The sequence below is a fragment of the Mustela erminea genome, chromosome 7, assembly GCF_009829155.1.
Source record: "Mustela erminea isolate mMusErm1 chromosome 7, mMusErm1.Pri, whole genome shotgun sequence".
NCBI lineage: Eukaryota > Metazoa > Chordata > Mammalia > Carnivora > Mustelidae > Mustela > Mustela erminea.
In genome coordinates, this window is record NC_045620.1 from 126777333 (window position 1) to 126804215 (window position 26883).

Consider the following 26883-nt stretch of genomic DNA (forward strand, 5'->3'; position numbering starts at 1 on the left):
AGTACGTGGCGGACATCACTCAAGAAAGCCGTTCGTGCCCGTTTCTACCACCAACCCATCTCGTCTATTCCTCTACCAATTAAATGCCTCTTTTCTTGCCGCTCTCGTCCTAGGGATGGTAAACTACCAGGTTACCCCGAACCTTTCTAGGCCTTCGAGCCAGCCCCTGCCCTCACATAAGAGGCGGGGATCGTTTAGTCCTGAGGCGAGTCGCGCTTCTGATTGGGCGTGACGTTTTGTCAATCTCCAAGTTTTTCCAATCAGGGGCCGAGTTCACCCAGCTTTCCTCTCTTCCATTGGCCTGTGCGCGAGGAGGGTGGAGGAAGAGGGGTAAACCGAGGTCGCGCGAGAGCGCCGCTCGGCACTCAGTGCGCAGGTGCGAAGGAGCTGGCTGGGGCCCGGGCCGGGGGCGGGCTTGAAGACGCGTCGTTTGGTGTTGGAAACTGTGGCACAGCTATCTGGGTTCGACCTTTGGGCGGAGAGCGTTTGTCAGGGGCCCATCCGAGAACGAAGCTTGTGAGATTCCCGATGGTGTCCATGACTTTCAAACGGAGCCGCAGCGACCGGTTCTACAGCACCCGGTGCTGCGGCTGTTGCCATGTCCGCACCGGGACGATCATTCTGGGGACCTGGTACATGGTAAGGGCGGGCGGGGCTGGAGGGTTGGGGCTCAGGGGAATGCGCATGAGCGGGAGGTGGGGGAGCCGGGTCTGAAAGGAAGGGAGTGTTGATCGGGAGGGGTGGGACTGAAAACGGGGTGTTGGGTGGGGCGAGAAGGCATAAGGGAGTCTCTTTTTAGGGTGCTGTAACTTCGAGAGAAGGGACTGCGGCCAGGAATCGGAGTGGGGGTGGGTGGGGATGGGGAGATTGTTCCTTAGCTCCAGTTAGAGAAGATCGGAGTGGGGAGAAGCAGAGGCTCTGTGGGCGGGCGGGGGAGGGGATGGAGAGTAGGGGGTAGGTGGGAGGGATGAGGATACTGGAATTTGGTGGGGAGTTCTGGAAACTACCTGATTTCGGTCCTCTTTGTACTGTTCACGGGATCAGAACACTCTTTGCCACCTATGCTCCCTGGAATTTTTTTTTTTCCCGTACCAATTAGAAATGGACCTTGAGAAGTGCAGCCTGGTTTCGACGTTGTCTTGCCTGGAAGGAAATCGAAAGATCCAGCTGTAACGCAGTTGTCTGTGCTTCCTGGTCTTGACTTGTTCCCGGGTGTTTGTGATGGAGGCAGAAACGCCTCTGTTGTAAATCTGGAGATTCTCCTGGAGGCAGTGCCTTTTGCCAGGATTTACGCTCGATCTGCCTTTTCCTGGTGCAACTAACTCCTGCCCATTAGACGCTTTTTATTCCGTTCTTTAAGAGACCTTTATTGAGTGAAGCCTTCTCTGTTCTGGCCACATACACTAGCATTTCCTGGGTTCCAAGATCTATGTAATTCTATGTCATGACCAAATGGACAGTGTTATTGGTTGTGTTTTTGAGATTTCTTAGACCATCTCCAGTTTCCCTACACTTTGAAGCTAATTTATGACTGGTGGGATAGCTTTAGGCTATAATGACTTCACTGAAGCTTTGACAAATTTCTCATACTATTGACTTCATTGTCTGCTTTCACAGTGACTTTGCTGTTTTTGTAGGGGTTTTTTGCTGTTTTGTTTTGGCATGAAGGATTGTGTCATTAATGGTACTGTGTGGTTTCTGTTAACTTCTGTGAACTAGAAAAAAAGAAGGAAAGGCTTTATCACATTCTTTTTGCGTTTCTCTGTTATCATTACTTCCCTACCCAGTGCCTTGAAGTCATTACCATTTGAACAAACATCTGATGAGAATAAACTTAGGCAGATACTGTTTCCTGGCTGACCCCCAGGGGACTACTTCCGACCAGGGGATTATTTCTGACCACTCTGTTTTATTTGTTTTATAGTTTTGTTTTATTGTTCTATATTCTTTGTTTTACATTAAAAACAACAAAACTTGGGGCGCCTGGGTGGCTCAGTGGGTTAAAGCCTCTGCCTTCAGCTCAGGTCATGATCTCAGGGTCCTGGGATCGAGCCCCACATCGGGCTCTCTGCTCAGCAGGAGCCTGCTTCCTCCTCTCTCTCTCTCTGCCTGCCTCTCTGCCTACTTGCCATCTCTGTCAAATAAATACATAAAATCTTAAAAAAAAAAAACTTGAATGTGTAGGCTTATTTGCTTGTTTCTAGGTTTATTAGCTCTTAGTTTATATTAATATATTTAATATTCAGAAGCATCATCTTATTGGTATAATTGCATCAGATTTCTCCTCAAAAATTCCCTTTTTAATATTTTAGCTGATTTGTAATATTGGACATTAAGCAGTTAATGGCAGTAACAGCATTGTATTTCTAACTTCGGTTTCTCTCCATTTTGCTCAGGATTTGGGTCTTTAGTTTCTTTTGTTAGTCCTTAGTTTTGCCTTCCATTCCCATAGATGAATCATTCAAATCTTTAGGGTCCTCAGCCCTCTTCCTCAACCACCCCTCCCTCATCTGTAGAAGATGACCTCCCTCCTACTGAACTGAGAAATTGTGTCCACCAGCTGGGACTCTTGCCTGCAAACCTAATCTTCCTGTTTCTTCTCAGATTCTTCTCTCCATTCACAGAACAAAGGATTTCTAACTCCTCCTCAAGAAGGAAATAACCACTATCCCAATTTCAACCATCTGAATATAGTTGGCTGTATTTCTTCCCAGTCTTTTCTAGGCAGATTTTTTTTTTCTTAATGCTGTGGGCTCAGCTCATAAAAATGGAAAGGAATAGCAGGAAAAAATACGAATTATATACAGCAAAACCCAAAATGCAGGGAGAAAAACTTCAGTAAGGGCATTTATTCTCCACTGGAAGCACTTGATGTGAAAACGTTTTTACACCTCTCCCTTTTTCCTTGCTTTAGTTTTCACAGTTTTAGTAGGAGGCCGTTCTTCTGTTGCATAGAGTTTGGCGTTAGCAGAACATTGTAAGCTTCTAAAATCAGTCTGTCCCTACATAAGGAATTTACTGATATTTGCAGTGTAAAAGTCTTTAGTGGACATATAAAAAGAATGAATTACAGGGATCATTTGTTATCTTTTATATTTCTATTAACCTGCCACACAAAGGATCTCAAATGTTCTTGTCTTGAAAATATCTGCCGTTAAGATACAGTATTACAGCGATTTTTGGAGCACATACACAGAAATGAAACTTAGGAGAAGGTGATCGTAACATCAGATTCTAATGGGATGAAGGACTGGGAAAAAGCCATTGGTTTTGCTGGTGACTTTCAAAAGTGTGGCTTCAGTACCACAGCAATATAAAAAAAAACAATTTCTGCTGATTGGGAAGGCATGTAACCTTTCAGAGAACAAGACCACCTACACAAAAGTGTAGTATAATACCTCTAAACTGAAATGCCATGGCAGTCAGGGGTGCCTGAGGAATGCTACACATATGGAGGGGAGCGGGTGAAGGGGGGGGTGCAAGGCGCCAGCTTTTGCTTTGTCCTCAGCCAGCCTCCTGCTCCTTCAAAACAAAGAGGACTTTTCCAAACAGTGTATTTTGTTGCTGGAAGCTTCTTTATAAGACAGAAGTAATAAGAGCTTGAGTGAGATAGAATGCCACTTCCTCCCCCATTACCTTGTCAAGGATCCTTGCTTCCTCAGTTTCAGGTAGGAGGATATTTATGATCCTCTTTTTTTTTTTTTTTAAGATTTTATTTATTTATTTGACAGAGAGCACAAGTAGGCAGAGAGGCAGAGAGAGAGAGAGAGGAGGAAGCTGGCTCCCCGCCGAGCAGAGACCCCGACATGGGGCTTGATCCCAGGACTCCGGGACCACGACTGGAACTGATGGCAGAGGTTTCAACCCACTTAGCCACCCAGGCACCCCACTCTTTTTTTTTCTTTAAAGATTTTTATTTATTTATTTATTTGAGAGAGAGAGATCACAAGTAGCCAGAAAGAGAGGGGAAGCAGGCTCCCCGCCTAGCAGAGCGCCCCATGTGGGACTCAGTCCCAGGGCACTGAGATCATGACCTGAGCCAAAGGCAGAGGCTTAAACCACTGAGCCACCCAGGCACCTCTGTGCTGTTTGAAACCTGGGTTGAGGGGGGCAGCCCTCCCTCCTGCTGGGCCCAAGACACTATCAGTGAAGGTAACTGATACAGTGTCGTTGCTTTCAGGCAGCTGGTCTAGTGTTAAGGCCATTCTAACACTGGACACGGTGAACTAAAATATTCTGTGATATTAACTAGTGCAGCCAGTTTTATGCACCAGAGAGGTACCAGCCCGGAGGTGTTAGCTTTGGCATTTCAGATTGGAAAGAAGCATAATCCCTGGTTAAGGAATACAACATTTCAGAATGAACTCTAGTGTAAATGCTGGCTTTCCTCAAATTGTTTTCTCTGTTGTTCAGCCAGATGATTTTAGGCAAGTTTGTTACGTAGTATAAGTTCAGATGTTCATTGAGTAATTGAAAGTAGGCTTATAAGTGGGCTGTAGGACTGTCCTCCTTGGTTGATGTCCTGTTACAAGAATACATTGTGAACATTTGTAATAATTTTAGGTCTTGAAAAGACTTAACATATGGCTATTTTTTCATGAATGTCTCAGACATAGTCTGAAGTTTATAACTGGGAGAGAAGTGAAGACAGCTCTTCTCAAGCTCGGTTCCTTACCTCCCTTGTTCCTGTTACTTTAAATAAGAGTAAAGCCTGTTCATATTTCGAAGTTAGTATTTTTCCTCAAACACACTTTTTTGTGCCTCAGTAGGTTCGCATGGTCTCAGACATAGTCTGAAGTTTATAACTGGGAGAGAAGTGAAGACAGCTCTTCTCAAGCTCGGTTCCTTACCTCCCTTGTTCCTGTTACTTTAAATAAGAGTAAAGCCTGTTCATATTTCGAAGTTAGTATTTTTCCTCAAACACACTTTTTTGTGCCTCAGTAGGTTCACATGTACTATCTCTTCTCCCTCCCCCCCCCAAGTCATTTTTTAAATTTGTTTTTGTTAAAGATTTTATTTGAGAGAATGAGAGAGAGGGAGAGAGAGCATGAGAAGGGGGGGGGGTGGGTCAGAGGTAGAAGCAGACTCCCTGCTGAGCACGGAGCCCCATCCTGGATTTGATCCCGGAACTCCAGGATCATGACCTGAGCCAAAGGCAGTTGCTTAACCAGCTGAGCCACCCAGGCGCCCGGCCCCTCAAGTCACTTTTTAAAAAATTTTATTAAAGAACATGGCATATATAAAGAACAGTGAGATAGTATTAACATCTCCCATTTCCTCATCACCTAACTGTGACTGCTAACAACAGTTTGCCAATTCTGTTTAATTTTTTAGTGGTTAGCTCAGATGTTTTGTTGAAGCTTTTCTTGTTTCCCAGCTGGAGAGATTGGATTTCCTCACTGTATACCTGGAAAAGTTTTACATACCACTTGTATGAGCTTATTAAATAGTACTTATTACACAATTACTATTTTATTTTTCTCCCCCCACAAGATGTTCTCCTTGAGGGAAAAGGACGATAGATCTTACTCTATAAAATGTGTATAGTAGCTAGCTTGTTAATTAGAACATGTGAAGTATTCATTAGACTTTTGTAAGATAATAATTGTCTCCTTCCCAGAGTAGTGGGAATAACTCATTTGAAACTGCACCTACCAGTAAACAACAGGAGGTTTATATGTGTGTGAAACATTTAACAATTTATAGAGATCGCCTTTTTGATCTTTATCTGCTGAAAATGCTTCAGTGACTAGCAGTAAAGATTCTTCCTGCCTGTGAGACCCTTATCAGGATGCCCTGAAGCACGTACGTTGTTTTAATTGCAGTCTCAGCAGATACTGGGCTGTGGCAAAACATAACGTGGGAACTTAAAGAATAATGATTTAAAACAAAAACCAGCTCCTGGGGAATCTTCTGGGATGGGTGTGGCAGTGAGATGAGAAAGCAAAGAGGAATTCCTTTCTGGAGGCGGAGTACTTCCTGGGTCTGATAACTGTTCCTTGTGACAAGTAAAATCTACGCAACTGGTTTTTGTAATTGTTTGTTTACTTATACAAGGTGTATGGGAGGCTTGCAAAAATAATGCAAATCAAATAATTTGACCCAGTTTAACAGGACTGCTTCCACATTGAATGGTATGTCCATAGCCCATGCCATTGACATATTTGCTGTGTTCTGTATCTCGGTATTATGAGGTTTAGAAGTTAATCATTATTTTAATTACATTGTTGTTTTCTTTCCTGAATAAATAAAAGGAAAAAAAATCAACTGGGAATAAAGATTCTGAAGTTGTACAGAATGCTATTTGCAGAGAAATAAATCTTTTATCAGGAATTTTACATTGTAAGACCATAAAATTGATTTTTTGAAAAATGCTCTGTGGAACTTAGAAATATCGACTGTGATCAAAAGTAGATAGCACAGGGCCTAAATACGAGCACAGGATGGGTGCTCAGTTTCAGATCACACGGAGGATTTTCCAGGCTAATGCTTTAAAATGTAAGTTGAAGTTCTAATGATTATAGTGATCTAATGGTATGTAATTAACTCAGTGAAGATTCAGATTGTGTGAGCTTGTAAAGAAGTAACACTGCAGTTTATTTTATCATTTCTTGGTCTTTTTGATTAGAGCTGTGATTTTTGTTTAATACTCAGGGTTGTGACAGTGAAATGAAGTTTGAATTGTCACTAATACTACAAGAAGATAATAGTGGATGAATCTGTGGCTTATCCATGTAAGAGAAAATAGATTTTGTAAGTCCTACATGCAGTTAAAGTATTTAGGAGTTGAATTTTCCTTTCCTAAATATTTTATTTATGGAATTTATTTATATTTAGGAAGGGAAAATTAAACTCAAATATTTTTGGTTGTGTCATTTCCTTCATTTAGTCATTGAGTTTGTGTTTTTCTTGAAATGAGAAATTTTTTTTCTGTACTGTGCAGAGCTTTTTAACTATGACCATATTATTGTTAGCACAGAATAATTTGCTGAATTGATTTCACACTGATTTCATATACAGAATCTATAAGGTTTCAGTAGATATATCTAATTGCTCAGTAACTAATTCACCTAGTTGGATGAACTCCTGTTCATACACCACATGGTAGCCAAAACCCATTGCAATGAATTTGGAAAAAATCAGCCTTCAACCAGGGAGCCTCCTTGCAGTTATGATTGTCCTTGGTAAGACCTTTCAGGAGTTGAAGGATAAAGTACCTTGCTTTTGAGCATTTACTGAACATAATTTATTTGGACAATAAAGTTTATGAACATTTTATAACTTTAGATAATAGTTTCTTTTGGAGAGACCTCGAAACAGGAGTTGCTTAGGAAAATGGGTATAAGTGATCATGTGGCACTCCAAAGCAGGTTGTCTTAAAAAGGACCAGGTTTGTATCCTAGCTCTGTCCTCTACTGTCTCAGTGAATTTATCACAAGTTATTTTCACTTGCTGAAACTTCGTTTTCTTACCTGCAAATGGGCTTTAGTAGAGGTTGTGAAGAATGAGTGAAGTGATACATGTGACTATCTATGCCTGCTGTACTGCTGTATAGTATATCCTCAGTAAATGTCAGTTGATTCTGAATTCAATATTGCGACATTGGATAGATCTCCTAATCTTATTGAATGATAGAAATTGGGTTGCTTGTCTTAGAGAATGTAAAGTGCCTTCAACTAAGAAACTGTTACTTCCCATTCAGGACAACAGGAGAGAGCTGCATAACAGAGTTTGTTTAAAGTACTGTTGATGATAAGGCTCTAATGTTCTTAAAAGTATCATATTCAGATTTCACAAAGGGAAGAGGATGGGTTTGTGGACTTTGAGACAGGGAAGCCTAACTGCAGTCCGAGTTGGTTTTCTGTATTGAACCATTAACGGTACTGTTTTTGAGCACCTCGGGGTCAGGGTGCCTCCTGGGATACTGCCCGGATTCACTAACCTCTAGATGCATAAATAATTTCTTCTTTAAATAGAGTTAGACCATGGTAGATTGGGAAAATTCACCAGATACTATGATGGAATTTCAGCAAGAAGCTTGACAAAAACTTAAGATGTTTCTCTGAAAGTGGTAAAGAATTTTATTCAGAAATTGCTAGTTAATGCGAAGAGGACAGCCTCTGGCCCCTCCTGTGCTGGGCCCTCTTCTCTTTTACTAGTGACTGAGATGGAGATACTGATACATACTGATCATATTTTGAAATGCTGGAAGCTAAAAGAGATAGGAAATCTGTAGGGTGTCCAAATCTAGGTCTGGAACCTCTTGACAGGCAAGAACACAGTACAGTGGAATTCCACTGCAAATGTATAAGGGCTTATGCTTGGGCCTCTGAATCTACCTGTACAGGTTCCAGTGGTAGCTTAGCAGGATCAAGTGTGAAAAGGAATTAAGGGTTTGGGGGGGTTAACTCTCTCATGACGTTCAAAAAATTGATGGAGCCAGTGAGATTTCAGGCTGTGCTAGTTGAAATTTGTTAACTTCGGCTGTAGGAACTGAGATCTCTGTGCTCTGACCAGCTGATCTTACCTCATTTTCGTGGCATGTCCAACAAACTGGCGCATGTGTGCAGGAGAGCAGAAAGGAGGTAGTGAGGTAGCTGGACAGTGCTTAAACCATTGGAGAAATGCTTGAAATACCTGAATGTTTATTCCAGCAAAGATTGTTTGGAGTCCTGCATCAGCTCCCCTTAAGTATTAGGGGAGCACTTACTGAAAAAGGGGAGCATGTTGTTTTAAAGGATAGAATTAAGGCCAGTAGGTGAAAGTGAAAATGACCTAGTTAAAATCTTGGAAAGGTTTTTAAGCATTTGAGTCAGGCCTAAGAGGAAATTAAATAGTTTTCTCTAGTTAGATAGGACGCACTGTAGAGGAGTGTGAGGGTTATCTGATGGATCACTGTTTACTTAACTGATGGGTATTATATTTATCTGACGGATAAGGATGTTGGGTGAACTGTAGTTTCTTCCAGCCTGAAAATTCTGAGACTGGTGTGTGAATAAATACCTGACTGAATACGAACAGTTTGTAATGATTCCTTTGAAATGTTTTGCCATTTTGTTTTGCTATTTATTAATACAGGTTCAGTGAAGACATTTATTCTCTGAAATATTTAAGTTTATACTTTAAGATAAATACTTATTTTTAGAGTGGTATTGCATATTTTATCTGTAGGTAGTCTACTATTTTGTTTTTCTTTTCTTTCTTTTTTTTTTTTTAAAGATTTTATTCATTCATTTGAGAGAGACTGAGCACAAGCAGTGGGGAGAGGCAGAGGGAGAGGGAGAAGCAGGCTCCCCACTGAGCTGGGAGCCCGAGGTGGGGCTGGGATCCTAGGATATGGAGATCATAGCCTGAGCCAAAGGCATATGCTTAGCCATTTGAGCCACCCAGGTGCACCAGTCTGCTACTATTTTCTTTCTTTGTTACTGCAACTAGAACAGTTTAAACACGGGAAGGCATCTAAAGATTGTGGTGAAGACTGTTCCCTGATTAATAATATAATTGATAATATCTTATCTTTCCAGGTGATAAACCTATTGATGGCAATTTTGCTGACTGTGGAAGTAACTCATCCAAACTCAATGCCAGCTGTCAACATTCAGTATGAAGTCATTGGCAATTACTATTCATCTGAGAGAATGGCTGGTACGTTTTTAGTTGAAAACATCTCCTGCTAATTACATACACACACAAAAGTATTTAGAGGATGGATTAAATTGTATTTAAGTTATTCTGCTTGCTGAGGCATAACAGTATTTTTTGTGGGGTTTTCAAAGATACTCAGTGAGAATTATAATTGAGCACTTCTGGCCAGAAAATGTTACTACTAGAAGATTTTTTGAGAAATATACATTGTATGCCATGATTCTTGTCAGTGCTGTGGACATAAGAAATTACAAAAAGACTTGTAAGCCTTTAAGGTCAGCTGGCAAGTATAGTAGAAAATGGGAACAAATAGGCTTACAGGAAAATAGGAAATAGGAATTATTGGAAAATTTGCTGATTATCTTTTGCTCGGGGTCACAATTCTAAATAATATTTCAATCATTTGGATGAAGGAAGACAGTGTTGAAGTTAAAAATAGAAGATGTTCATGGAAATTACCTTTTTAAACATTTTAATTCTGTGATAGCATTTTCATTGTTTATCTTTCTCTGAAATACACATGCAGAAAAATTCTAGTTAAGATTTTATATTGGGTGCCTGAGTGGCTCAGTCGGTTACGTGTCTTCCTTCAGCTTGGGGTGTGATCCCAGGGTCCTGGGATTGAGTACTTCCTTTGGCTTCCTGCTCAGCAAGGAGTCTGCTGCTGCTTCTACTCCCCCCCGCCCATGATCTCTCTCTCTCTCTCTCTCAAATAATAAAAAAGATTTCATATAATAAATGTTAGAAATTTAATATTTGAACAGAAAATTTTGCTTCAAGCTTTTCAGTGCAAAGTTTTTCATGTTTAAAATTTCACTTCAGAAAAATTTTCTGAGTACTCATGTCTGTAATGTTACAGGATCCAAGTTATATTTTTAGGTTTATTGGTTTTTATTATAAATTCTTGATCTTCATTACATTTGTGATCCTCTCGGATAAATGTATCAAGTTGTTTTTAAAACAAATTTGGTGGTTAATTCACTCACTGTCCAGAGGGCTTAACTGCTGTTTCTAGGATTCAGGTAGAGTTTTGTGGCCATCTGTTGACATTGTAGTATGAAAACACTAAAATTTGTTCACACTGTGTTTAAATGCTATTTTAACGAGTCTTCTCGTTAAAATAGCATTTAAAATTGATTGTCTCTTCAGATACATAATCCTTTACTTCTGTTGTCAAATGTCATAAAAGAGGTACTGAGTACTTACTAGAAATATCCTTCCTGGCATTTGTTTTTTCTTCCTGAGTTAGTTTATTTCTATTTAAAAACCAAAATAACTGGGGCACCTGGGAGGCTCAGTGGGTTGTGCCTCTGCCTTTGGCTTAGGTCATGATCTGATCTCAGGGTGCTGGGATCAAGCCTCACATTGGCCTCTCTGCTCAGCAGGGAGCCTGCCTCCCCCTCTCTCTTTGCCTGCCTCTCTGCCTCCTTATATCTGTCTGTCAAATACATAAATAAAATCTTTAAAAAAACCCCAAAATAACAATAATGTATAAAATGTTAGTTTTTAATGGCTGTTATTTTGTACTTTAGGCCGTAAAATTATGCACAACCTGCTATTATCAACATTTTTTCCAGCATGCAGTGTCAGTATGTGTTTCTCTTAAAATCAAGGTGTAGAAAAAGATTCATGGCTATTGACATTCTTGGAGGTCTGTACAACCGGCCGCCTTGGCTTGAGCTGCCGGGATGGGGTCACAGGTTTCCTGCATGTTGTGTGAGTGCTGTGCCTGCTATAGAGAGAATCAGACACATTCGTTAATGTACTGGTGTTGATTACGGTTCTGCCAGAGCCTCTATTCTTGACAGTATAAAAATGCATAATACTTAGTCATACGGTAGTTTGTGTCTCTTTGGAAGTGGAAAGTTGACTTTCCCATGACCCAGTGTTATAATGGCAAGTTAAGTTCTGATCATTGGCCTGCCAGCTGATTTTATTTTTATTTTCATTTTTATTTATTTGAGAGAGAGACTGAGAGAGCACGAGAGGGAGGTCAGAGGGAGAAGCAGTCTGCCCGTGGAGCTGGGAGCCCGATGCGGGGCTTGATCCCGGGACTCCTGAGCTGAAGGCAGTTGCTTAACCAACTGAGCCACCCAGGAGCCCCTGTTTTTATTTTTAAGATGATTTTTTTGAGAGAGGAAGAGAGAGAGAGCATGCACTGCACAAGCTGAGAGAGCGGCAGAGGGAGAAGGAGAAGCATACTCTCTGCCGAGCAGGTCGCCGGTGCAGGGCCTTATCCCATGACCCTGAGATCATACCCAATCCAAAGGCTGACACTTAACCTCCTCAGCCACCCAGATGCCCTGACCTGCTGGCTGATTTTAAATAAAAGTTCGTGGTTATTTTTAATCAGCTAAACAATAGGGGATGAGATGCTTCTGCAACATACACAATCTGTTTTTCAAATAAGAATTTAACTTCATATTCACGTTGTTAATGGGTGAACACTTGGGGGCCCCCTGGAGGAGCTTCTTAAATGTGGTGGTGGCTGGAAACTTGAGGTTCATATCTGGGTCCTTAGCCCTCATATTTTGTTTGCTTTATTGAGCGGAGCGTCTCTTGTTCTCAGTATCTTACATGTATTTTTTACCTGTCCTCCCATTTCTCCCCTATTTTGCTATAGGGCATCTGGAGGATACTCTGTATCCTCTTAGAAAAATGTGAAGAGGGCTGTTCTTAACCTAATTTAGTGCCAGGTATCGATGATGCTTGTACTACTGCCAAGTGACAAGATGATCTACGACAGTTATCTAATAGTGGGAATATTCAGCAGTTACTCAGTTATCCATCATTATTAGTACCCTTCTGGTTCTTAATCTCTATCCAGAGGCAAAGAATTAACTTCAGATCTGTGCTAAGAAACTCAGGTCGTGTGTGACTTAGTATTGTTGAGCTTACTCTGGTGGTTTGTGAGGCAGATAATGAACTTGGATAATGCAGACGAAGCAGACAACTTGAGAGGGAGGTGGGGAACAAAGAAAAGGCCTGTAAAGTAGTAGAGAAATCATGAGGAGGAAATGAGAAGCAGCGAGTTCACATGTTGGGATGGGGGAGAGGAGGTTAATGGAGAACCTTGAATTTTTGATTGTGCATTTTCTCTGGGGCCGGAGGTGGCAGGTGTAATGCTCTGTATTTAATACACGTGTGTCTTTCAAGCAAGTACCAACCTTTCCCTGCTGTGGAACCCTGCTTAGCTCACAAGATCCAGCTTGTGTCATTTCTTTGTATTTTTTTCCTGATTCCCCATGGAAAGCCAATTGTTTCTGGTGTAGCACTTGCCACTTTGGATTTTAATTCTCAGTTCGCATGCCTTCAGACTCTTAGACCCTGAGCAGAAATCTGTCTCCTTAGCTGAGTGGTTGATGATAAGAGTCAGTGAGTTATAGCCAATTTAATAAACAGGAAAAACAAAGTCATGAATTCTTCAAGCATCATTACTTAATGCCGAGACTTTTTTTTCTTAACATGCCTTGGTCTTAAATATTTTCATAGCTCATCCTAAAAATACTAATTTTTTAAGCTAGCTTTAAAACGTTATTTTGTCATGAAGAGTCTTGTTCTTTTTGTTATGTAAGTAGCTTAATTAGATTTTCTGTTTCTGTTTTCTTAGATAATGCCTGTGTTCTTTTTGCCGTCTCTGTTCTTATGTTTATAATCAGTTCAATGCTGGTATATGGAGCAATTTCTGTAAGTATCCTATATTTTTGACTTCTAGAGTTTGACCTTTACTGAGTAGTACTTAATAATTTCATATTTGTGTTGTGATGTTGTGGTTGTTCTCTTTTGTCTTCAGTATCAAGTGGGTTGGCTGATTCCATTCTTCTGTTACCGGCTTTTTGACTTCGTTCTCAGTTGCCTGGTTGCTATCAGTTCTCTTACTTACTTGCCAAGAATCAAGGAGTATCTGGATCAATTAGTAAGTGTGTATGCTAGTCTAGTGTTTTTTCTTTAAGTAAAATACTTAAATAGAAATTTTGAGTCCCCTTTAGGTACTATTCTTATTTTAATTACCCTACTTTTAAAAACTGCTTTAAAATAATTACTACTATTCTTAATTACCATGTTGAAACCAGTAAGATACAGGTAGAATACCCTCTTACTATACCATTTGGATATTGCAGCATTAAAAGTCTCTAATGATGGATGTCATGGAGTCTAAGGAGTAGGTCAACTTTAGTTTTGAGTATACTGGTATCATAATTTGGCTCTAGAGGTTTCTCGCTCTGTTCAGAGGTGGAGCAGTCCCGTGAACCCCTTAGTAAGCTGAAGTGTTGTAAATGTTTTCTCAGACCCCCCAGATACTCTTCTCAGTCTGCTCCGATATCCGAGGGCACGCCTTGCTAACAGAGGCACAGAGTAAATTGAGGTAAAGCACAGATGCCCACCGACAAAGTTCACTGCTCCGGCGGCTGGATGCTGAGATGCTGGGCGGAGCTCTCGCTGCCTGGAGTACAGATAAATGAAAGTTCTTTTCAAAAGTGCTGTGTTGTATGAATTTTCTCCCTGCTTCCAGATTTCCTGCCTAGTCCATTTTGCATACCACCAAATTTATTATTCATTTCATCCAAAAATGCTAGATGTTTATGTTAGCGTATGAGGCACTTTGCTGCATTCTTGGGATACATCGGTAGAACCGGTGAAGGAATTGGAAAATTGACAGTTACTGCATTAAAACAGTGGTAAAAGGCTGTGAAGGAGAAGGGTGAGCTGCGTGAGTGGGTGTCACAGGGTGTCAGACGTGGGCTGGGAAGCCAGACTTGAATTGCACTCATGAGTCTGAGTGGGAATGAAGACAGGGAAGATACAGAAGCAGATGTTCCAGGTCACAGAGACCCCTCGAGGTGGGAAGGAACATTCTGTGTGTAGTCAGCGGACTATAAGGTGACCACGGTGATCGTGACCATGGTGGCTGGCACATAGATTAAGGGGGGAAGCAAAGCAACATGTGATGAACTGGAGAGAAGCAGCTGGGGACAGGGCCTAGTGTCCTGGTTGGCCGTGGTCAGAAGGTTCCTCATTCTAGATCTCTTTTGCCATGTCTGGCTAAAAAATTGGAAACCACCTGAATGAAAGCCGTAGCATTCCCCCATGGGCTGGTCCCATTTAGTTTTTGTCTCTTTATAAATGAAGTCTTAAAGCAGAGTTCTGTCCCAAGGAGACGTTTAGCTAGGGTTTGGAGTTGGTGTGTGGGTACTTTGTTATTTTTTTGGTCCTTTGGGATTTTTGCATGCTGCTTTTTTATAAAAATTATTTGGGCCTTTGTGTTGACATTTCCATTAAAAAATGTGTTTTCAAAAATTAGATGAGCTTTAAAGGAGAACATAGAATGAATTTTTTTTACTATTCTTTTACAGACCCCAATGGTTTCTCCTTCTGTTATAGTCATTTGGTCTCTCAGACTGGCAAGTTCTTTCTCTGTTGGCCGGCTTTTAAATCCTTAATTATTATTTCATAATGCTCTTCTGAAACCCAGCTCACTGACTTGTACACAATAAATGCGAAGTAACTATTTGAGTAAATGAAGTTGACCCTTCACAGTAGAGTGCATTATGTCTGCAGTGAATCACAGAAATCTGCGTGCTTTTATAACCGGCGGCATGCCGCCTTTTTGCCCCTTTCTGAGGAGTATTGAGACTGATGATTGGCTTTTAGAAAAATTAATTTCCCGAGGTAGGATTAAATGACCCCATGAAACTTAGGTAAGTCTTAGCACCTCCTGACCTGGTACTCAGGGACTAATCTGTAGTTGTATACAGGAGATAGTGCATTTCCAAAGGCCAGAAAGATGTAGAAGAGTGAGAAGTAAAGAGAAGATGAGCTCAGTATGCTGGACAGCAGTATTCAGATGTGTGTGGCATTTCAGTGGCGTGCATTAGTGAGGATGACGCTTAAAGGTACCACGAGTTAAGTTCTGTTCATAAGTTTTTATTGGAAGTCAGTTCTGACTTGGGTGCCTTTTCTTTGTATTTCTAAGATGCTCTCTAGGCTCTGGTGAAGTGCAAGTTGTGTGTATGTGTTTAATTAATAAACTTCATGGTTTAGAGCAGTTTTAGGTTATCGGCAAAACTGAATGGAAAGTGCCCACCCCCCACTCCCCCACTGTCCACATCCTAAACCATAGTGGTCCATCTGTCACAAGTGATGGGCCTGCACGGACATGTATGTCATCATCACCCAGAGCTCATAGCTTACTCGAGGGTTTACTTGTGCTGTACATTGTGTAGGTTTGGGCAAGTGCGTAGTGACGTAAAGTAGTCACTGTGGTGTCAAACAATAGTTTCACTGCCCTAAAAATCCTTTCCAGTCTGCTTGTTCACCTCTCCTCTCCCCGGCTTTGTTTTATAGCCTGATTTTCCCTACAAAGATGACCTCCTGGCATTGGACTCCAGCTGCCTTCTCTTCATTGTTCTTGTGTTCTTTGCCTTATTCATCATTTTTAAGGTGAGTTGCTGACTAAATGTTTGGGCAGCCAGTTAGACTGAGACACTGTCTAAGCCTTTTTGTTGCCTTTTCTCCTTAGAGTTCACAGTTAGGGGACAGTGTTTACTCTGACATAGTAGTAAAGGTAGCATCTGAGGGATGTCCTCCCTTTTGTTTCCAGAGAGTGTTTGGAAATGCCAGGATCCTTCCTAGTGTAAGGAACATCATGTTTTTGGAAGTAGTTCATGATTTGATTGAAAATCTATTAAAATTCCAAAGGTTCAGAGATGGAATTTCTTTTGCAGCACAGTGGTTACCAGACCTGAAGTAAAACCCCCGTTCTGGTTTGTCTAGAAAATCCTATCAGTGAAACTTGTAATAGTTAAGTGTGAGCAGGTTGGGAAAAGTCTGGCCTGTGCTAGGTTCAGATGGATGTCTGTTCCCTTCTCCACGGAGCATGCGTCGGGGGGAAAGCATACGTCAGCTTACTAACTTTTTAGAGCAGGTGGTCTGTTGAGTTTCTAGCAGATGGAAATTTTGTTTGCATTATTTCAGGCATATCTAATCAACTGCGTTTGGAACTGCTACAAGTTTATCAACAACAGAAACCTGCCAGAGATCGCCGTGTACCCTGCCTTTGAAGCACCTCCGCAGGTGAATGACCTTTTAGTATAGTCCGTCTTATAGTATAGTCAGTAGCCATTATTGATGATTCTCAGAGCCTAGATCTTGACTTGCTCTTCAGTGCCATAGGTATGGTTTCGGGCATGGAGAGCTTTCATCTGCAGGACTGAGCATTTCCCTTTGCAAACCTGGGTGCGTGGGGGAGGGGCCGCCTGCTCTGCTCATTCCATTTCATTCCTCGGAGTCTCCCGGAGGGTTGCATTTTGCAGGGGAGATCAGACAGGAGCCCTGTGAGCCGTGCCAGGCTCGTGGCTTCTGGAACTTCTGAGGATGGGGTACCATCGTCTGCAGCTTGTGTTGCTTTCAGAAAACATCCCCACGGTTGGAAGGGGAAGCTGATTTTTCTGTGGGGAGATGAATGTTATGGGTTCTGTGAGTCTGTGGGGAGGCCTACTTCTAGGGGCTCTTTAGTTGCTGCTGTATTAGCTCTTCCTGGTTTTCAACATGTAGAATGTATGTGGCGAGTATAGGGCCAGCTTGTCACACTTGGAGTCACTTGGCTGGAATGCCCCTCCTACACAGATGTGGCCTTTACCCCGGAGGAAGTGGTAGAAGCGCCTGATCCAGATTATGGTTCTGATGAAGTCCAGGATCCAGCATCTTACCAGAGGCTTCCTTTCCTGTAGTTTCGCAGCCCCTGAGGCACTGGTACTTTGTCAGTCACATTGTGGTGCCAAAGGACCCTGCCTTTCCTGTCAGGGTGTCCTGGTAGCCTCAGGGTGTGTTCAGAAGCAAAATTCGGCCTCTCTCCCCTCCATCCCTCTGTCTTTAGCGGTCTTGGATCAGACGCTCACCTCCAGTTACCAGTCCTCTCTACGCTCAGGAACTTTTTAGCTCACAAATTCTTCAGCTAAAATCTGAAAGCTGAATTATTCCAGGTAGGATTGTAAAGGCGCTTTAAGTCCAGTATAATTTTTTTCTCTCTTCAGTATGTTTTGCCAACCTATGAAATGGCCGTGAAGATGCCTGAGAAAGAGCCACCGCCTCCTTACATACCTGCCTGAAGAAATTCTGCCTTTGTCAATAAACCCTATACCAGCTTTTTGTCTTGTTTATTTTACAGAATGCTGCAATACAGGGCTCTTCAAACTTGTTTGATATAAAATACATTTTCCTTTGTTTAAGCATTTATTTTCAAACACTAACAAGCCTTTTGGACATCTATTCAAAGTCTTTTTTTTTTTTTTTGTTAAGTCTATACATTTTAATAGTATTTGGAGACAATCTAGGTTAAGCAAGAGCAAAGTGCCATTGTTTGCCTTTAATGGGGGGGTGGGGAGGAGGGGGTATTCTCTACACATTTTCTTTTTTAACTTTGCACTTTCTTTATATAATAGTTTGCATTTTGGCTATTTGCTGCCCTGGATACTTTCAGGAAGAATGACTTAAATATTCAGGGTGAATGAGTTGGTTATAAGATCTGAAGTTCTCAGCTATGAAAACAGGAACAATACATAACATTTTAACTTTTGACTGTGGAAGATGACGGTTGCATGTTTCTAATTTGTATGTGTTTTCCATCTTTGTGATAAGATGCTTTAATAAATCTCTTAAATATTTACTGTTGTCATTTTTTAAAAAGTCCATTATCCTTCTCTGGTAGAATTTAACATTTTCCATTACAATAAACTCAGACTGTCACGGTCTTCTGGTACTTTGAGAATACAGTGCAGGCTTAACTAGAAAGCATTTATTTAGTCCAGTTACTCAAATATTATTTAAAGTTATGGTGAAGATATTACTTGCATCACAGGCCAGAAATTATTGATGGCTTGTTAGAAAAATTATATGATGAGGTTAGCAAGCTGTGTTTTTATGTAGAATCATTTAGTATTTATATTTAGTTAACGAGTTCGTCAAGAATAATTCAGTAGGGGCACCTGGGTGGCTCAGTCATTTAAGCACCTGCCTTCAGCTCAGGTCGTGATCCGGGCTTCCTGAGATGGAGCCCTTCATGGGGCTCAGTGGGGAGTCTGCTTCTCCCTGTCCCTGCTGCTCCTCCTGTTTGTGCGCTCTGTCAGTTGAACAAATATCTTAAAGAATTCAGTAATTCAAGAATAATTTAAAAATGCCTCAGGTTAGCTTCAGAGAGGAGCCAAAGAGAAAGCAAGCCAACTGCGACTTACAGACCGCACAACTAAAACATTTCTCCTAAAAATACTCCAGCCTGCATCTTGTTAAGAGTGTAGCAATAGTGGCCTCACACACATCGACCATATAGACACATGAACGTATTTGACACATTTCTTTAAGGGTTAATGACATTGTTTGGCTGCAAGGTCACTTTTACAAACACCCGCCACCACCTAAACAAAGAGTAAACTTTATATTTAGGAAGTACAGTTTTGTCTGGGAGTAGACCCATTTTTGGGTAGTATAAGATATTTTACTGGTCTTATGATTTTAGGACATTTGAAAATTAAGGATGATTTTTCTGGGCTAGGTCTCAACTTCATTTCTTTATAAAAAAGAAATCTTAGAGGTCCATGAAGTTTCCTTAGTTACTATTGGTTTATTTGAGTTCTCTGATGAAGATCATGCTAAATAGCATTTAGATACTAACCAAACTCTTCCTAGCTTTTTAGTAGTGGTGGGATTACATCCAAATATGAATACATCAGGACCCTGATTTGGTGGGGCATCTTTTAGGACCGGGGTAGGCGTGGCTTTTGCCTGCAATCCATGGCCGAACCCAGTGGGCCCAGCTGGGCATCGATCCTCCTGGAGGGGAAGTGGTGGGCCTGCATGACCTTTAATCACCACTTCATTTGAAACAGGTTTATCTTCTGGAAAATGACACAGGCCGTAGACTTTATGAAGAACAGTCACAATGTGTTAAACCTAATCATTTTCCCTAAGGCAGGGGAAAAACTTGCACGATTGTTAAGGGGTCATGTTCCCAGTAAAGGGAAATTTGTTGTCATGTAGCAGTTAAATATCCTCAATATGCCAAAATTGTTTGCCTTAAAAAGAATTTTTTTTTCTTCAACTAGTTTTGGAGAAAAAATGTTAGTAGATTAGTCTATCTGACTCTGAAATTCAGGTGGAGACAACACTGAAAGATAAATGTTTAGATGTTTAGTCTTTTTATTTTCATTTTTTTAAAGGTTTTATTTATTTATTTAACACAGAGAGAAATCACAAATAGGCAGAGAAGCAGGCAGAGGGTGGGGGTGGGGGTCAGATCATGACCTGAGCGGAACGCAGAGGCTTAACCCACTGAGCCACCCAGGTGCCCCTTGTTTGTTTGTTTTAAATAATTATTTTTATTAACATATAATATACTATTTGCCCCAGGGGTACAGGTCTGTGAATCATCAGTCTTACACATCTCACAGCACTCACCATAGCACATACCCTCCTCAGTGTCCATAACCCAACCAACCTCTCCATATCCTCCCCTTTCAGCAACCCTCAGTTTGTTTTATGAGATTAAGAGTCTCTTACGGGTTTATCTCCCTCCTGATGCCATCTTGTTTCAGTTTTTGGTTTTGTATTTTAAAATAGGAAGCAACTCCAGCTTTAGCAAGGAGATCATAAATCTCACCGTTCTGACTTCTGAGGTTGGCACTGCCTCTGAAATTCCCATAAAAAAGTCTCATGAGATCCTGATGGCTTCCTAAATCACAAAGTCCTGTTAGGCTTGCTTGCTGTTTTTTTTTTTTTTTAAGATTTATTAGTCAACAGACAAGAGTGCAAGCTGGGGGAGAGGCAAAGGGAGAAGGGGAGAGAGAATCCCAAGCAGACTCCCCGCTCAGTGCAGAGCCCAGTGTGGGACTTCATCTCAGGACCCTGAGATCATAACCTGAGCTGAAATCAAGAGCCAGATGCTCAACTAAGCCACCCAGGTACCCCGCTGTTACACTTTCTAACCTGTTTCTGCTTTTATCATCCAACATTGTTACCTGTGCAACCTCTTGGTTTTCACAACTTTTCACTGAGCTTTGCCATTCTTTTCATCTGTTCAGTTTCCTTTTGTAGCTTTTTCATCTCCATCTGCTTTTGTCCACTCTGTGCTCCGGTTTTGGCCTTCTTGCTTCACTTTCTCAACATTTACTTATATGAATGTGGCTAGCTGTAAAAGCTCCGTAAAGTTCCAGGTGTTTCTGAGGCCTATCAAACAAAACTTGAGCCCTGTGAAGCCCTTGTTTCCAGAATTGAGCTGTCAGGAGCATGCCTTTTCTCTGGCATCATTAGTACATTTGATGTGATGGAGAGAGGATGATCTTAGGGATTATCCGACTGGGTTCAGAATCCAGTTCACACTCTAATCCTGGGCAAAAGCTTAACCCATATTTATATTTTGAGCCTGTACTTTGTTCCAAGTGCAAGAGACATAGTGATGGGCAAAATGGTAAAAAACAAAACAAAACAAAAAACCACAAAGTTACCCGGTCTCCTCTTAGTGGGGAGAGACAGATGATTTAAAACAACTTAGTGAATCAGTAATAGCGCTATAGAGAAAAGGAGACAAGAAAGGGGGATGGGTGGTTAAAATTTCAAAAGATGGCAGGAAAGGCCGCTCTTGGAATAGGTGACATGTGAGTGACACCTGAAGGAGGAAGGTGGTCTTGGGCAAAAGGACCTGCAGGAGTGCACTTGGTGTGTTCAAAGCTTGAATGAGGGGAGTGGAAAGGAGAGCCAAGGGCAGTGGGCCATGAACTTGGGGAGGTATTGGGTTGGCCACTGTAGGTCACTATGATGATTGTCTCAGTAGAAGGGAAACCTACTGGAGAATTCCAAACAGATGAGTCTTAAAAGGACTCGAATAACTTCTCTGAATCTGTGTTCTCATGTAGAGAAAGACCGCTAACTCACAGAACTGTAAATAATAAATGATACAATTCATGGGCAAAATCTAGAGCAGTGCCTAGCACATACAAAAAATCAGTAGGTTTTATATAGCAGTTGTATAGAGGAGTTGTTAGATACTGGATTCAGACAAGCTTGGTTTTAAACTTGAGTTCTGCCACGGATTTGCTGGGAGTCTGGGCAACTTTATTAACCTCCGTGAGCTTTAGTGAACACCATATGACTTCCTAAGAGAAGGCAGTGTGTACAGTGCTTAGCACAACTGCAGACTGACAGCTTGTCCTCAAAGAATACATCTATATATGTTGTTGGGAGATTTTTAAATATTACTTAAAAAGTTTTGGCAAATTAAGTAAACTCTTTTAAATTGGCCTTTTTTCCCTTTTTTTGTTTAGCAAATGGGCTACCAAGGAATTTGAAGAATGATTTGTTGAGTCGGCCTGCTTCCTTTCCTCTCCCTCTGGCACCTGGGACATCCCTCCATTACAGCTCATGTGTTGTGTCTGTGTCTCTGTTAGTGAACAACTTAGAGAGGAGACCTTACTCTTTTTTCCATCTACTACACTTGGCACAGTGGCCCACACAAAGTTGGGAGGGAAAAAAAGGGTGTAAGTGTTTACTGAATGAAAAACTTTGTCTCCACAAACTTTACACAGCTAATAGACTTTTTTTTTTTTTTTTTTTTTTTTGCTTATAGACTATTTTCAATATGAATTGGATATGATCTAAATGTTGGGTATACCAGTCTACATTTAAAGGTACTTGCAATACAAAACCAAGAGAATTTCCATTGATAAACTGCACATTTTCTTCTGTTTGGTGATGGACTAATCCCTGTTTTCTAGCCTGTGACTAATTTGTTCACAGTCATCGTGAACTTTATTCTAATTATTCCGATGTCCCTGGCAGCAGGTAATTTGTACCTTAAGTACAAAAAGCAAATGTGCCATTTTCAGGACTTTTACTCTCAGAGAAGGAACATGTTGCAAATAAGCCCAAGCCAAGTAATACCTTTGCTTTTCTGAGGTTGCTTTTTGTTCCTATAAAAGTCATGACTTCAGGTGTGAGAAGATAAATTAGAAATAAGACGTGTGCCAGACAACATGGAATTCAGGCCCATGAGAGAGGCAGTATGGGGAATGAGCACGCAGTCTAGAGTCAGAAGATGGAAATTTCAGTCCTCACTTCATACTATTAACCCCTCATGCTGGGGAGTTTAACTCCAGTCTGAGACGGAGTTTCTGCATTTGTGAAATTATGAAGATGCAAACCCCTTACCCACACACATCTGGGAGTTGTGTTTAGGATCAAGTGAGGTAACAGACATGGGAGAGTTGGCAACTAGCAACCACTGTAAATATTACTGCAGGGTGTGAGCAAGGAAGGGGGAGAGGAGGGACTGGAAAGGGAGAAGAGTGTTTGACCTGGAAACCAGAAAAAGACTCATGGTTTCTGGTCTGTTAGAAAGAGGTGTTGACCTGTCATTCAGTGAGGTAGCTTAAAATCTGGACCAAGCATCAGGAAACCTGATTTATATTCCTTTGCCCTCCTACCAGCAGAATGACAATAAATAATTCGTTTGCAAATGAATGGCTGACTAGGTTACTTCTTGTGTTGACTTTCTGATAACTTAATTTTCCTTAAACAGTTAATTACCTTCTAAAGAGGAGGCTAATTTTTAAAATTACATATATTATCCATTTAGTTACTATTACTGGTGTTTTTTATTCTTTGTAGATCCACATTTCCACCTGGTATTATTTTTCTTCTGCCAGAGAACTCCCTTTAACTTTCTTTTTTTCTTTGTAATGTGGTTTTGCTACAGATGAATTCCTTTGTATGTCTGACAGTGTCTTTATTTTACCTTTGTTATCAAACGGTTCATCCTTGGGTATAGAATTCTAGGTAGTCAGGGTTTTGTTTATTTGTTTTGTTTCTCTCGGTTTTTATTCAGTACTTTGAAGATGTTGCTCCACCATCTTCTCGTACACATTGTTTCAACGGAGAAATTTTCCATCATCATTAACTTCATTTTTTTTTTTTAACTTTCAGTGATGAAAAGTTTGGCTCTGTCCCTGCACTGCTCTGTCACAACATTTTTTAATATGTTCCTTGATTTTTTTTTTTTTTTGAGGTATAATGACACAAACATTGTAAGGTTTTGTGCATGTGTTTCTCGTGCTAGAGGTTCATTGGGTTGATCAGTTTCAAGTTTCAAATGTTTTTCAGCCATTATTTCTTCACATAGTTCTGTGTTCCCCTCCCTCTCCTTCGGGAATTGCATGGAGCCGGAAAGATCAGGATAAGCTTCTAGTAGTGAAGAGATTTGAGATACACTTTGAGGATTTGACAGAATTGGAGATGCGGGTAGAAGGCTTGATAACCTTAGTACAAGGGGACCGAGAGTGGAAAGAGGACAGCAAGATTCCTGCCCGTGTGGCTGGGGGAGCGCTGGGGGAGCGCTGGGAGAGCGCTAGAAATGCATGAAAGGGAGTTCCTTACAGGGGAAGATGTGGAGGGGCACTTGGCTGGCTCAGTGGAGCGTGCAAACTCTTCATCTCAGGGTTGTGAGTCTGAGTTCCTCTTTGGGTGTAGAGATGACTTAAAATATTAAAAAAAAAAAAAAAGAAGAAGAGGAAGATGTGAGTTCATTCTTGGATATGGTTGAACGTGAGGTGGTTTTGTCACCTTTGAAGAGCGAGTACAACAGCCAGAGTTACTAGTGTAAGTGTGTTGCCCAGGAATGCGACTCGGACAAGAGGCTCTGACGGATTTGGGAATTAGCACTAGAGAGGTGGCGGCTGAAACCACACTCAGTGGAATTCCTTATATGATGGTACACAGGGGCTCAAGAAGGCCTAGTCCCCGAGACATTGCACTTCTAGCAAGAAAGAATAATAGTTCATAATCATTCACAAAAGCAGATTCATTGAAGTACAGTTTATCATTAAAAACAAGTAGAAACTAAATGTCCCACAATGGAGAATTGCATCAATGAATAGAATATATGATGGAATACAATATAACCATTAAAAATGATGTATTAGGGGGCGCCTGGGTGGCTCAGTGGGTTAAGCCTCTGCCTTCGGCTCAGGTCATGATCCCAGGGTACTGGGATCGAGCCCCACATTGGTCTCTCTGCTCAGCGGGGAGCCTGCTTCCTCCTCTCTCTCTGCCTGCCTCTCTGTCTGCTTGTGATCTCTCTCTCTCTCTCTCTCTCTGTGTCAAATAAATAAAAATTTTTAAAAAATGATGTATTAGAAGATTATAAAAAATGTTCACTATACATTAAGTACAAAAAGCAAGTAATAAGGTCATAATATACAGTGTGATCTCATTTTTAATAGAAATATATGAATATACAAGCAGAGAAAAAGAGATAATACCACATAGCTTATCTTTGGATGGTAGTGTTACAGATGGTCTTTATTTTCTTATTTTTGCTGGTCTACATTTTCTGAACTCCACAGTAAGTTGCATTACTTATACGGTTAAGAAAAAAAAAATCTATTACAATTTTTTAAAAGCTGACCTAGAGAAAATCTTACAGGTTTCTAGACTGTGTGGAATATGGGAAGCAGGGAAACAAGTGTAAATGAAATAGACAATTCAGGTAGAATCAGGATTGCACCCCAGCCCTTCCAACAGGGGAGCTGCCTGAACTCTGAGGAAGCCTTTGGATTTGGTCATCTGAGTGTTAGTGACTGCTCTTGAGAAGTGGGACGGAGGAGAGAGAGTCGTCCCCGGCCCAAGTTGTCTTCTGACCACACAGGCAGTCCCTCAAAGGCCTTCTGTGTTGGGTGACTACTTCCTGCAGCTGCCCTTGCATTGGATCCTGCCCCGGGGCCTATTGTCGAGACCATCAGAACCCAAACGTTGCAAATGCCCTCAAGTGTCAGCTGCCTAGAGAGATTGCTGAGTGCAGGTTCCTAAGCCCAGTCCCAAACCATCTGCATGAGAGTATCTGGGTACCTGCCTTTTAATTCCCAAGTATCAGGCAGCTGCCTTGTAATAAGCCCCCTGAATGATTCTCAGACTCAGGTGGCAGAACCTTGGCATTCAGATCTGCGCAATAGGCAGATATGGCATGCGGAGTCAGAACTGAATCTGGGAGTTTCTATAAATTAGCACAACTAGGTGTTTCGGTTATGAATCAGTAAGTCCAGGGTGTGAGAAAATAGCTCTTGGAATCCAACCGACATGTGTCCTGGGAGACTTTTGGAGCTGGGCAGCACCCCACAACCAGGAGGTAAGAGTGGGCATGGCTTTGGGGGGTGACTACCGGCCGGAAGGGGCTTCCACGGACACTTCCTAGTGGGTCTGCGCTGAAGGCTAGTGCAGCTCCTCTATCACGGGACGCCAAGCAGCAGGAACAAAAAACAATCCACTGAGGCTCTCCCACCTGTGCAGCTGGAAAGCTGTCAGTGGTCAGGATTAAGGGCGCCTAGCTGGATCAGTCTGGGGAACATATGGCTCTTGATCTCGGGGCTGTGGTTTTGAGCCCCACCTTGAGGGTAGCAAGTACTTAAAAATAAATTCTAAAAAAGGAAAGGAAAAAAAAAAAGTTGGAATTGCATGGCCCAGAGGGAGGGGCCTCTGAAAAGCCAATCAGGATTCAGAGACCAAAGATTCTTACTGAATCTAGAGAGGAGACCTCAGAGCGCACCCATTCATCCCATTATAAAAGGTGTATAAATAAATTGTGCTAGGTTGTATTATGGTTTGCAGCAATTTGCTGTAAAAGCTTTCTACTCCCCACCCTCGGACCTGGCTTGCTTCGGCGAATCACATGTGAGTGGTTTTGAGGAAGGCCGCTTCCTTGCAGAAATGGTAAGATCTGTCACGTGGATCTTTCATCTTTCATTTACTTCCTTTGGCACAAGACCACCATGTCTCAGATTGGGTCTGCCCCTTGTCTAGGTTCCAGAATGAAGATGAGGTGGGGAAGAATTGCAGCCACCCTAGGAAGGGCACAGAACAGAGCAAGAAATACATTTTTCTTGTTAGGAGCCCCTGAGATTTTAGGATCATTATTACCACAGCCCAACCTAGCCAGAGCTGACCAGTAAAGATGTACTTTTTGTTTGTTTGTTTGTTTTTAAGAATTATAAAAACAGGGTCGCCTGGGTGGCTCAGTTGGTTAAGCAGCTGCCTTAGGCTCAGGTCATGATCCCAGCGTCCTGGGATCCAGTCTCACATCGGCCTCCTTGCTCGGCGGGAGCCTGCTTCTCCCTCTGCCTCTGCCTGCCATTCTGTCTACCTGTGCTCGCCCCCCGCCCCCGATAAATAAATAAAATCTTTAAAAAAAAAAAGAATTATAAA

The 26883-nt window shown here is 41.6% G+C and overlaps 1 protein-coding gene across 1 annotated transcript; it reads left to right on the forward strand.

Moving 5' to 3' along the window:
- Positions 1-342: 342 nt before the first annotated feature.
- On the forward strand, positions 343-18310 carry LAPTM4A (lysosomal protein transmembrane 4 alpha). Its single transcript, XM_032353225.1, has 7 exons — positions 343-639; positions 9525-9645; positions 13256-13332; positions 13439-13561; positions 15991-16086; positions 16621-16719; positions 17679-18310. Exons 1-7 carry the CDS (start codon positions 529-531, stop codon positions 17751-17753), a joined length of 702 nt encoding a protein of 233 aa, XP_032209116.1. The 5' UTR covers positions 343-528; the 3' UTR covers positions 17754-18310.
- The last annotated feature ends 8573 nt before the right edge of the window (positions 18311-26883 follow it).

Coding starts and splice junctions, on each gene's coding strand:
- LAPTM4A (XM_032353225.1), top strand. CDS start 529: ATGGTGTCCATGACTTTCAAACGGAGCCGCAGCGACCGGTTCTACAGC. Junction 13,562..15,990: donor AGGAGTATCTGGATCAATTA/GTAAGTGTGTAT, acceptor TTTGTTTTATAG/CCTGATTTTCCCTACAAAGA. Junction 16,087..16,620: donor CCTTATTCATCATTTTTAAG/GTGAGTTGCTGA, acceptor GCATTATTTCAG/GCATATCTAATCAACTGCGT.